At 37.2% G+C, this 12,921-nt stretch overlaps 1 protein-coding gene across 1 annotated transcript; it reads left to right on the plus strand.

The window, feature by feature from the left end:
- Nucleotides 1-3,510: 3,510 nt before the first annotated feature.
- Nucleotides 3,511-12,336, plus strand: RB195_004470 (uncharacterized protein; the record flags this gene model as incomplete). The annotated part of the gene is made up of 5 exons (XM_064182325.1): nucleotides 3,511-3,654; nucleotides 8,724-8,873; nucleotides 10,347-10,424; nucleotides 12,033-12,207; nucleotides 12,287-12,336. The coding sequence occupies 5 exons, from the start codon at nucleotides 3,511-3,513 to the stop codon at nucleotides 12,334-12,336; spliced, it is 597 nt and encodes a 198-aa protein (XP_064033592.1).
- Nucleotides 12,337-12,921: the final 585 nt, after the last annotated feature.

Raw genomic sequence — 12,921 nt, forward strand, 5'->3', positions numbered from 1 at the left:
AAAATTCAGGAACATTTCTACTTGTAGTTTTAATGGTGATTGATTTTGAATGTTTTAATGATTGATTATGATTTGAATGATTTGAGGCGTTCTAAAGGAAAACTTTTATTTTAAGCATGTGATGAATCCGCGCTAATAAACTATTTATTTATTTATTTATCTTCCGATAAATAAAGGTTGAATTTAGGTAACCGCGACATCGACAAATCATTTGGCCAATGCACCCTTCATTGTACAGGCCCTGTACGTGCTCTCAGGTCTCAAACGGTTTCAAATCCCAGTCAAAAGCATCCCGGAGGGATTGATCGATGACAATCAGTTTATCCACTACCTTTTAATTCCTCTGAAAAATCGGTCTTCAGTCAGACCCCTCTAAGAAGATCGGATTCAGATTTTCCTTAAGGCCTTAATTTAACGGCGAATAGAAATGATGGAACTTTGTAAATCAGATGAAATTTGATACGGTTAAGCCAACTGTTGCGACTATCACTCTCTTCTCACACGTTCGGAGGAACAATTTTTATGGAATTTTTCACTTTTTCCCGCAATTTTTTGCTGATTACAGCGGCAGCGGCCACCATCAAAGTATTCTCGTAAACAAAAGTATGCAAAGACCACCTCGTCGCTGGAAAAGAAGTGCTGTGATTACAATAACTTGCGGATCGAATCTCGTCTTCCCGAAGAAAAAATCTCAGATAGATTTTCTTAATTTTGTCAAGGAAAAAAACGTCTTAAAGAGTAAAAAATACCTTATTCTCTAACCGTAGATTTTTAATTTTAAAAGATGAATGGAGAGCAGTGAAAGGGGCAAGTGAACTATGAGAAATAATTGTAGAGTGAAAAAAAACATTTTCTACTTCTTTTGCTTCATTATCTTCTAATTATTTCGATTTCGTTAATACAATTACCGTTTCCATACGCAACACTTTTGTGCCCTGAGATTTTGGATCGATTTAATATTTTCCGATTAAAATTCCCCGTTTACCGTTGATTTATTCGTAACCGATCATAGTGTTTTGGAGCGCGAAACAAGTCGAGGGTTCATCGATTCGGTGGAGCTTTGCAGAATCATTGAAGCATGAATGAATAAATGAATGAATAAGTGGATGAACGAATGAATGAATGGATGAGTGATGATGAACGACCGAATTAATTAATGAATGAATGAATGAATGAATGAATGAATGAATGAATGAATGAATTAGTGAATGAATGAGCGAGTTTATGAATGAATGAATAACTGAATGAATGAATCAATCAATGATTACTGGCGTACGGCTTACGCTGAATGTTACCAGTTAGACGAATAGCTCAAAACTACGTCCGCAAGAAAACTGTAATGTGATGAAATGAAATAGGGAGAAAGTGAATAGTAAAGGTTTTTTTTTATTTTTTGAAAACAAAAAAAATAAATGTGAGCCTAAAAAAATTGTGAATTTATGAGTTTGTGAATTTCAAAAAGTCGTGCTTTTGCGGCAAATAAAATAACAATTTTTATTCAAGTATTGAACACATTTCACGTATTTTAAAGGTTAATGGTGACAGAAAAAAGGCATAATACAAGAGTGATACGCAGAATTCAATAAAATCTATGTTCGTTGGGAAAAGTGGCGATAAGATTCCTAGGAGAACAAAAATTTTTAGTTTATTCAACGAGCGAAAAAATGTCACACACTCCAACTAACGAACAAAATATTCTTTAAAGGCATCACCCCACGAATCTGAGGTGGTGCAGATTTCAGGTGGAGTATTCGTATACAGGATGGGAGACTACGGAGAGGGGGGTGATTCCGTCCATTTCTTCCTAATTGCCGTAAAAAACGGCCCGGAAGAAGCGGCGCCGCACAAGACTGGCGCGCTCCAATCGAACCTCTTGTACAAAATGGTGCGCCAAAATGAATGAAGCCGTATCCTCCGGGCCGTTTTTTACGGCAACTAGGAAGAAATGGACGGAATCACCTCCCTCTCCGTAGTCTCCCATCCTGTATACGAATACTCCACCTGAAATCTGCACCACCTCAGATTCGTGTGGTGATGCCTTTAAATTCCCAATGAGGTTTTTTAGAGGCAGTGTGCCACAAAATTGATGATGTTTACATCCCGCCACAAGTAGGCAAGGATGTATTTCGCGAATATGTTTCTTATTACAATTAATTCGTGAGAATCCAGAAAAAAGCGTCTGAAACAGTTGCATTGATTGCACCTGCGTTCCATTAGGAGCAAAACTTGCTACGGGTACCGCGTTTCGGACGATACAACTTACTACGGGCACCAAAACGATGGATATTTCAGTTTCGAATTTTTTTTATTTTAAGTTTGTTTTCGATATCACGCAGTCATACGAACTCGCTCCAAAGAACAATTGTGTTCATATAGAATTCTTTTGAAAAAAAAAACTCTATATGTCCTTGTTTATGGGTCCAAGGATTTCTGGAAGGTTGTATAGGAATAGGAGAAATAGTAAAAAGATTTTTTTTTCACCTTTAATATAAATATAAATATATATATGTATAACCTCCTCTTCAACAATTTTTTTGCTCTTTATAGGACTAAGGTATGAAAGCTTTATCCGTAGAGCCTTTGCTTATGCTACATTTTACGGATAAAGTATTGTTATAGAGTGAGATTATTATAGAAAAATTTCTCTTCTGTTTCACTTTTTCCTCTTTTTTTTTATTCTGCTTCGTTTCTTAGTTTACTTTTTTTTCTTACCTTTCTTACCGTTCTATGAAAGTCTGGATCATCGCCTTCTACGATTTTGATGACGATGATGTCTTCTCCCTCATTTGATGGTTGATGTTTTCCTCTTCCTCCTCCTTTATTCGTTATTTCTGTGGTCTTAATTTTCAAATATATGTACTAGACAACTTCGTTTTTTTTTGTCTCCTGAAAACCATCCATTCAAAAATACATGGAAATTCGTCGTTTTTCTTCAAAACTTTCTCCTTCTTCAAAACTAACTTCAATTCCATGCCATTCATTTTTCCCTACATGTCTCGTTCATACTCTCAAGTCTAGTGCTGGTGGATATTTTATACTACGTCCACATGCGACGGCTGCCCACTGTCTGTGGTCATTTATCAGCGTAGCATTTCTCACGTGAACAATTGTCGTTGAGCTTTGATATCTTCAGGATTCAAGCACGGATTCGCGATTTTTCCATCTCTCTTTCTCTCACAAATAGCCACGACTCGTTCTTTTTTCAGCATCATCCTAGCTCCGAGAACTTTCAGTTCACCTTTAATCCACGGCTCGAAACCGATTTTAAATTTTTATCTGAAGTAAAATTTCAGATAGAACTTAGTTGAGTTATCAGTAAATTTTTTAATTTTTATTTGCCATTGTAATTTCTAATTATTTCATTCGATAGGATTTTTCAAAAATTACGCTTTTCTTTTCTTTTTTTTCGATATTCAGATTTGTCCGATATTTCTTGCCTCTATTCAGTATCGATGCGTTGTATAACAGTACTTTCTCCATGAAAAACAATATTTTATTCGATTCCAGAAAATGGACTTCGATCCTAACAGCGAGAAATGGGAATGCTGTTGCTGTACGCTACCGTCTGGCCTACAAATCCTTGCCGCTAGCGAAATGTTGATCGCGACAATAATTGCCGCAATTGCCACTCATCATGTGGCTAGGGACACTGAGGTGACGGACTTTAAACTCAATAAATTTCCGGAAACTATGGATAAATAGTAGAAAAGCATAGAATCTTCAGAAGGATCTCAGTCTACCAAGTAGAATAAATTTAAAAAAATCCTTGAGGACTCGCAAAACTTCGCTACCGTTACCAGTTTAATAGTGCTGATAACGGCAACAAACATTTTTTTTTTAAAAAAAACTAGCTAAGTCCTTCAAGCGAGAACTGTTCCTCATCCTTGCTTCACAAGAAAAAAGCTTGAGAAGTGGCTTTTACAGCTCAGTTATAGGAACTGTGGAACCTGAAGTTTACACCTAGAATCCTATCCTCGTTCCCGTAGGTAAACATGAGAACATCTCAATTTACGCGCTTGGTATTCTTTTACGAATAACATCGCTAATCGGGGATCAGTTCTCGTAGAACCTTTAATCGATCCTGCTCCATCAGTTCAATTGTAATTTGACGCAGAAAAGTAAATTTTCATCTGTAAATTATAGATCAAACGTTTTTATGCTTTAAACTCATGAAAAACTGCAGAAACTCGTCACCTATAGTACACTTACAAAGGTATTTCCGTAGTTTCCAAAAAAATTCAGAGATTCTAGAAAATATAGGATTTATTGCAATTTTATGGCATCATATGAAAGCAAACAATAGAGGAGATCTCCCATGTTGTTAACAACATTCATCTCTAAATAAGCACAAATATAAATTTATACAGTTCTTATAAAAACCAAATAAAAAACATTTTTAAAGTGATAGTGATTTTTTGACAGTTGGTTAACACCCGCTCCACCGCCGCTGCGTCGGCGTTTCAGCAATTTTAAGGATTTTTACGTTTTTTTTTGGAATTCTAACCCCTTCGGGGACTGGGTAACTCCCATTTCGAACCGTTTCGATACGGTACTAGAAAACCAATCACCTGGATTACTGTACTTCTGCCATTAGCGGTAACGTATAGGGTCTGCTAAGCTAGAAAGAACCAATCACCTGGATTACTGTAGATTTCTGGGTTCACCTACGATTCACTAACAGTTGGATCCCCAGATATGCCATTACCATTCGTGCAGTTTCAAAAAATACATAAGGAGGACAAATAAAGTAGAAAATATCTAATATTTCACAGTGCAATTAGATAAAGTACAAATATTTCGTTGTAAATTTCTCAGAAGTTACCGGGAAGATGAAATTTTCTCAGCTGAATTAAAAATGGCAACATAACATCATCTCGACCGGCTGATTCTGTTCTAAGTCGATTGTTTTCGTTTCGTCTGTTGTTGCGCGCGTGGTTTTGACGACGCGGATGTGTTTCTGAAAATCAATAATTGATTGGAACCTAATAATATCGGTAGCACTTTCAAACAAAAAAAAAAGAATTAAAAAAAAGAAAAAAATTGTTAAAAAAGGATTTTTTATCTAGAAATTTGAAGTTGGAAGTTCGATAGTTAGTTGTAAAAGGAACTTATGCTATCGTTCAATGTGATGGTGATTTTTTGTTTTCACTTTTCTTCTCGGGATATTTCTTAAGGAAGAATTTTCGTATCGGCCGAAGTCTCAACGTGATGAAATGAATTAGCGCTCTAATTCAACTGATCCGTAAAAAAAAATTGAAGAATCCTCCTAAGAAAACTATCCAAATTTTCAATTTTTCTTCCCTCCAAGAAAGGCGGTCTGAGATTTGTTTTTTTTTATAGTAAACATGATTGTTTACATCTTATTACCACATCATTCTTGAGTTACATAGCAATAATTAACACATGAATGATTTTCTATACGATTTTAATTCTTAAATGAACCTATAGGACGTTAACCTTACTAACCTAACAATTTACTTCTCTTACATTTTTTATTAAATTTGTTCTACCTCACTGAAGAGGGTGGTTGTAAATTGAAATACCTGTTCTGTTTTCATCTTTCGTTAGTTTCGGTTCATTTACAAAACAAAAACTAAGCGATTTTTTCTATTTTTTTTTAATTGAAACTAGTAATTTGTGCTCCGTATTTACATCACTTGAAGCAATCAATTTAGATTTTGGATTTCCAGGACAATTCAATTTAGAACGAATTGTTTACGCCTGATCTCAACTCAAAATCTCTAGTGGTATTCGCTTGAGTGAAAAAAAACCACTTCTAATCTAAAAATTCACAACTGCTACAGATGGAAATTCCCCTTTTGCGTTTGAGACTGAATCGTTTGAGTAATTTACAGAAAAATCTGGAAATAAATAACTTCAAATAGTTCCTTTCTTAAACTACTCCAAAAAAGGTTATAAAATAAACTTAACGTCATGGTCTACTGTTAAAAAGCCGCTTTTTATCATATTCATTTTTATTTTTATATTATTCATATATATATATATATTTATTTATTTATTTATTTATAATTAATTATAATCTAATAATCTAAATATAATCATTTATTTATAATTTAAATGAGTTATAAAATAAATACAAAAATTTATAATATTTATAAGCACTTACGTTGTGCTGTTACGCCTCTTCGGGTGATAGGAGTGACGACGTTGAGGTGGTGGACGACTCGTCTGTAGATGAACAGCAAAAATCAGATGTAACATCTCCCGAACTCCAGGAGGATTCAGGAATCTGTCTCGCGTAACTGCAAATTCCATCCATTTATATGTGGCCGGTGATGAACAGATGCACTCTCGTGGAATGTGCGCCCGAAAAATCCATCCGGCTGCGGCCAGACGACAGTTGTCCCGCCGCTTCTTGTTTTTAGGTCATAATATTTCCTAAGTACAACATTTGTGGTTGTGGACAGTTGTTAGAGGAAGTATAGTGATTCTTTTTTTAGAATATCAGGAAATACAGAAAAAAAATGTTGGGGAAATGTCAGAGAAATTGGAAAAAAAGAGGAAGTAAATACTAGTAAATGAGGAAAATTTCAGGGAAATGTCAGGAAAATTGTGAAAAAAGTTGCTATGACTATGAACCAGCACGTACTAGTACGGTGGTGAGGTGTATGTGTAAAAATTGCTACCGTATACTCCAACGTGTTGCGACGAGAGTGTCGGAATCGTGCTGCGAGTGAATTCCACTTCATTTCATGGCAGGGATCGGATTTTACTGTCACTTACAGCACACAAAAGAAACGACAAAAATCAGTGTAAAGGATAAATTGTTTGACGATGACTTTTTTCTGGATGCACCAACACTTAACGACTTTAACGACACATTGAGGACAGCGCGTTTTTTTTTTCTTTGCATTTCTGGTCTCAGTCGATTTTTACGAGCTATTTTTAAACAATAAAATAATTGTAAAAATAGTAGTTAGCCCAAAAAATACAACAATCTTTTTTTAAGTTAGGAGATCATTAGAAATGACCGTTGAAATCTGTCCGGATCACCCGCATGAACTGCATTGCCCCTCGCTAAAACTCACCGCTGAGCCGAGCAGGTCCTAGAAGGGTTAATCCAGAATTGAAGAGGAGGTTAATGAATCCGTATACGTTCTATACCTTCGGATTTCGGTTACCATCCACTGTGTCACATCAGTTTTCTTTTCCAGTGTAAAAAAAATTACGGTACGAATTTGATTGATCCTGAAAAGATGAACGGCTTGATTGCTCTCAGGCAGTGAAGAGAGCTATCAATAGCGCAGATGTAATGCTCACCGCTCATCAGTGCAGCCCTTTGGCCAGAAATAACGATGTGATGTAGAGTTTTTTTTTAGAAAAGTGAATAAATTGGAATACTTTGTCAATTAGAAGTTGTTGGTTAAGAAAATAGATAATAAATAAAAAACAATGAGAATAAAAAATATTTTTTAAAATGTTGGGGAATAAGAAACATTAGAGCTCAATTGATGCACGAAATTCCCGTGATTTGACTCTTTCCGTAGGTGTAAATGGACTTTTTAACTTTTTATGAAAATCGTGATACAAATGTGTATCACCACATAGTGATACACACTTAAATGTGATCTACCAAAGTAAGGATACGGTTGCAGAGTATTTATGAAGATTTCCGTTACGTCTGCCCGGTCAACGGTTCGACACTTCGCAAGCTTCTCATTCCTACGTCGTCGATGGGTTGATAATGGATTGATCTGAGAGGAGAGATATGGGTCCTTACTTGATAGATAGGTCTGGGTCCCACTAGCCATTGTATAGGTCACCTACGTGACCCACTATCACGAAACTTCTAAGATTGTGAATCGAAGCGTGACGCAACCAGAGCGGATCCATTGATTCGACGAATTAAAGACAGCGTATCTCGAAGCTGACGATTTCGGAGTTTCTATGGACAAATATAGAATTCGGAATATAAACTGTGATCGTGGCCTCGATCACTCCCCTCTGATGGTGCTGAAAACGGCGTGGGAAACGCCATTTGTTCCTACAAGGTACGCGAGAACGCGCAGTGCTCGTGCACGCGCCGCGTCCACGTGCAAGCGGACAAAAATCAATGGAGTCACTTCAACAGACTGTTCAAGTAAGACCAATGAATAAGCTACTGAGAAGATTGGAGCTAGTCAAGGGGCACGTTCTAAGGTACCTCGTAGGAACAAATGCCGTTCTCACGATATTTTTCGAGACGATTATTAAGAATTAAGCGAGGCCATGTTCATACTCGTAATCTACACCTCAAATCGCTATATTTGCCCGCAAAGATCCCAATATCGTCAGTTTCGTGACACGCTGCCTCTGACTTCAAGCGATTCCATCTTGATCTTTTATCAAAGTAGGATACTGTACCGTAGACATCACCTGTAATCTTTACCCTCGTCTAGAAGTAAAAAGACTCACACTTTACACTCAAACAGGACAATTTTTCCCCGTAAAACTTTTTTCTCGTATTATCAAGCCACAAGTGGACGTTAAGCAATTACAACGACGGTTTGAGCAACAACTGTCACGTTTTTCTTATCCGTTGTATTTTCTTATGCCTGAAAAAAACGAACAGGAAGGCTTCACTCAAAAATTCGGGAAAAAGCCATTATTACTCGCTATTTTCTTTTTGTTCATGCGGTAACTTACCGAGAAATCTTGTGGAAAGACCTACCTTCTTTTCATTACCACCAAATTTTTTTTGTATTTTTACGTCGAAATTCCAGAGCCCTACCTACTTCGAGGTGTGCCTCATCTCGATGATGATTCTCATGGCAGTAACTTCAACGATGCTAATCGTTGGGATCCACAGACACGATACCAGACTCATCTATCCAACATTAATCGCCCGAGTTCTCCTCATTATTTTTGTACAGGTTTGTTTTGTTCGTTTTTCTGTTCTAAAGTATCTCTTTAGCGTCATTTTTCGCAAAAAAAAATTATTACTAAGCCTTCAGTTTAACTCCTATGTATACGGTAACCAGTAAAGTAAAAAAAAAACGAACAGGAAAGTATACGGTAACCAGTAAAGTAAAAAAAAAACGAACAGGTTTATGTAGATAGGTGTTCCTACGCGGAAAATTGGTGTTTTCTTATGGATATATGGAATTATAATCCTTTCAGATAGGATAGCCCGTCAAATTTTCGAGAAAAATTGGTACCCATTACTCAGCCCATGGACCGTTTGATCACATACAATATTTCTAAATTCTTTAAGTGTAAATATCTGGGGCGTTAAAAAAACCCTTAATATGTTAAATGATTGTTGAATTGAAAAGTTAAATGTTAAATGTTGAATTGAAAAGTTCTGAGCGTTTTTTTCCGCATTATTTTGACGAGGAAATTAACAGAGATGGAACTAATCGATTTAGATCAAATATGTGCTGTTTTTTCGATAACTTTTGTTCATTTTGATGATAATTTTATAACTCTGCAATTGAGGAAGTTCTCGTCTTTATTGGCAAAAAAAATTGATACTCATTCACATTATTTTCCCAAGCGTCTCTTGACGCGAGTTTTGTATCGTCAAGAAAATTCTGGAAATGTTTGAAAAGGTGATAGTCGCTGGGTGTCAGGTTAGGATTATACGACGGACGGGTGCGATAGAACCATCCATCCAAGCTTTCGGAGCTTCTGACGCTATCGTTATCTTGATGGCATACGAATCCTTTTTTTTTCTTGCTCAGTTCTGGCCGCTTCTGGTCGATCGCCGGTCTGTCCTTGACAGTAGAGGTCCGAGAAGAGTTTTTGGCCCGTTGGGAGAAGCTTACAGAGGACCATTCCCATTCCAATCTCACCAAACACAAGGCAAAACCTTCTTGGCCGTTAATCCGGGCTCGGCAATCGTTCCGGCCGTCGCACCGCGATTGGGCCACGATTTTTTTTTCAATTTTTGTATTGTAATCTCAAAATCGCCGTACGCTATGACCCGATGTGATTTTTACGTCGTCAGATCTGCCTCAATAAAGACATCAAGCGAAAACGCTCATGTTTTACTTCATCCAATATTAAGGAGAGAGACGTTAGATAAAGTAATTAAGATTTCTATGATAAAGGATAAAGGATAAAGTTTCTGGCGTTAATCAATCCACTTGGGATGCGCCCCACGCTTCAGAATCTTGAGGTTTAGAACGTGTATCTGACCTTACAATGATTGGGTGGCTAGGATGTGCCAAGTCAGTGTTTTTATCCCCAGACAAGTCTGGACATTTAGGATGAATTAGCACTAATTAAGATTCTCTCCAGTTTCTATGATACATAAAATAAGTGGTCCATACAATTGGAATTGTCACATATGTACGTAAATCCACAACAAACCCCAGCCGTTACCCAAAATCCCTACATTACAGGTGTTTGGAGTCTCAACGGTTGTCGCTCCACAACATGTAAATTCAAGATGGGATAAAAAATCGAAAGAAGAAGAAGAAGTAAGTCTGAGGATTCGAAAATTATCGGCATTAGTCAATATCAATCAATTTAAAATTTATTTTTATTTATTTTTATTATATTGTATTGTTTATTTATTTATTATTTAATTTATTATTAATCAATTATTTGTTTATTTAATTTATTTTTATTTTTAAAAGAAATTAGTTATTATCATTTTGTTGAAGTAAGGGTTCGCTTACAGTCGGGTGAAAACCACTTGCAGCCTAGTGCAATTACAAAGGTGCTTGGAGTTTGCGCAATGGGACCCTTTCTCATCAGCGCAGTGGAACTACTAGGGGGTCCCACCGAATTCGATTCGAACTGCTTGTGCAATTACACCGTGGTTCAATTCATCTTCACCTACGATTCTAGCTCTTTTTCCCCTTGGCCTTTTAAACAACGTGTTTCTTCCAAGCACATTCCACTTTTTTAATTCTGTCGGAGATCTTTTCTGGAAACGTTAGCGTTGGTCTTTAGCGTTCTCCTCGCGGCATATGACCATACGAAACGAACATGTGGCATGCTCCAGAAACACTCACCTGGTCAGGATCTTTCCTGGCCCTTTTTTATGTATGGTCGGAGGGAGTCTCGAAGAAACTTTAGTGAATGAAACCGCAGAAGTTAAACTTTGATCACTGACTTCCTAAGAACTTTGGAAGTTTCATGTTCGACCTAACTCAAGTAATGTCGGAGGACTCTGCTAGGGGACTGAACAGGAATTTATCCTTGGTTAAAGGAAGCATACCACGAAACTGACCATATTAGGGCTTCTGTGGGCAAATATAAAGTTGGCGGTGTAGATTAGAAGTATAAGCATGGCCCCGCTCAGTTCCGTTCAATCTTTTCGAAGAATGGCGTGGGAACCGAATTAAACCCTACGAGTAACCGCGCCACGTCCTTGTACACACTCCGATTCTCTCAATCTCAATCCATTCAATGGTTTTACTTGAATAACTTGCTGAAGAGATCTCATTGATGCTGGACCGATCGCTCGTGGACATCACACGTAAGGTATAAGGATGATGCGTTCTAAAGTATCTCGTAGGAACTAATGCTAATTCCCATGGTATTTTTTGAGGGGAAATTGAGCGTGACCACCGTTGCCGCTCGTCCTAGATTATAGCTCGTAGACTTTGTTCGTCAATCGAAGTCATTTGCTTGTCAACTGGCGGTGTAGCCTTAAATCGTTAGAGTAGAGAACCTTCTAGAAGTTCCTCATGTCCACCAAATACTGTAACTTTTGTATTAAGTACCTAGTCTAGATATCACAAGTTTTTTTTTTCATTTTTTGGGGCAGGATTTCTTAATATTATTATTAAACTCATGCTCTGCACCGCTTCAGTGAATAAGTGGTTAAGGATAATCACTTTTCATCGCTTTGTATATCTCGTCTGAAGTTCTTTTCTGTAAACGACAGGATGTTTAGTAGGTAAATCCCGTCTAGTTCCTAACTTTCCAGACCCTGACGGAAGCGAGTACACGGACTTTGCGCCTCAGTAAAAAGATCCAACTCTTAACCGTACTTAATTTGCTATTCAGACTTTTAAATTCAGAAAAATTTGAAGTTAAGCAATTTAATTTAAATTTTAAAATCAGAAATATTGCAGGATGAGAAAGAACCGAACGTAGCACTACGATTAGTAATGCTCGTCTTCGCGATGTTAGTTATTACTGTACTCGTGTTCTACTGTATCTATTTGGTGGTACGGTGCTTACAATATCAGAAATCCTATTGTCGAATGAAGGAACGTAGAGCATCGTTGATTCATGCCAGTATGATCGGTAAGTGAAGGGAATCAAAACATAGGGGGTGCTTAAAGATTTTAAAGTTGACTACCAGTAATTTCAAAACTTTTTCCAGATCCTGATGCCGGTTCCCGTAGAGCATCATCTCTACCCGGTCTTCCGTAGCGCGCAGAAATTATCCATCTATCCATCAAGCAGATAGTCGAAGACAATAATTGTCACCCTATCTATCACATATTTTCTTTTTTGCAGCAGATGTTCTCACCTTTCTGGATCTGGCTTTAATCCATGACCGCTTTGTTTTTGAACCTTTAAGTGATTGCGATATTAGCTGACCACGGAGCCATTTTCGAGTGCTTCGCCGGCTCTGACTGGCCACAAATCCTACCACTGAACGCTCTAAGATTCACCGCTTTATTCAAATAGTGTCTCTCCCAAAACCATCATTTCCTGGTGAAATGTGAAGCACTGGATTGATTGCATAAGTTCTTCGGGGAATTTTTTTAATGGAAAAATTGTGAAAAAAGTTACAAAGTCACCCCGTGGTGCTCGCTCTTGGAAAATACACATTATTATAACTCATGATTTTGGTCTACAAGAAAAAAAAAGTAGTTCTGTCTTCTCCCAACGAACTTCTTGTTCGTATCTGAATCTACGATCGATTAGTTCCATTACTATTCCTTTGTATTTCCACGCAGTTATTTACTGCAATCACTACAAGGAGATAATAATTATGGTAACAAAAGGAAA

This window comes from Necator americanus, chromosome I, assembly GCF_031761385.1.
Source record: "Necator americanus strain Aroian chromosome I, whole genome shotgun sequence".
In the NCBI taxonomy this organism is placed as follows: domain Eukaryota; kingdom Metazoa; phylum Nematoda; class Chromadorea; order Rhabditida; family Ancylostomatidae; genus Necator; species Necator americanus.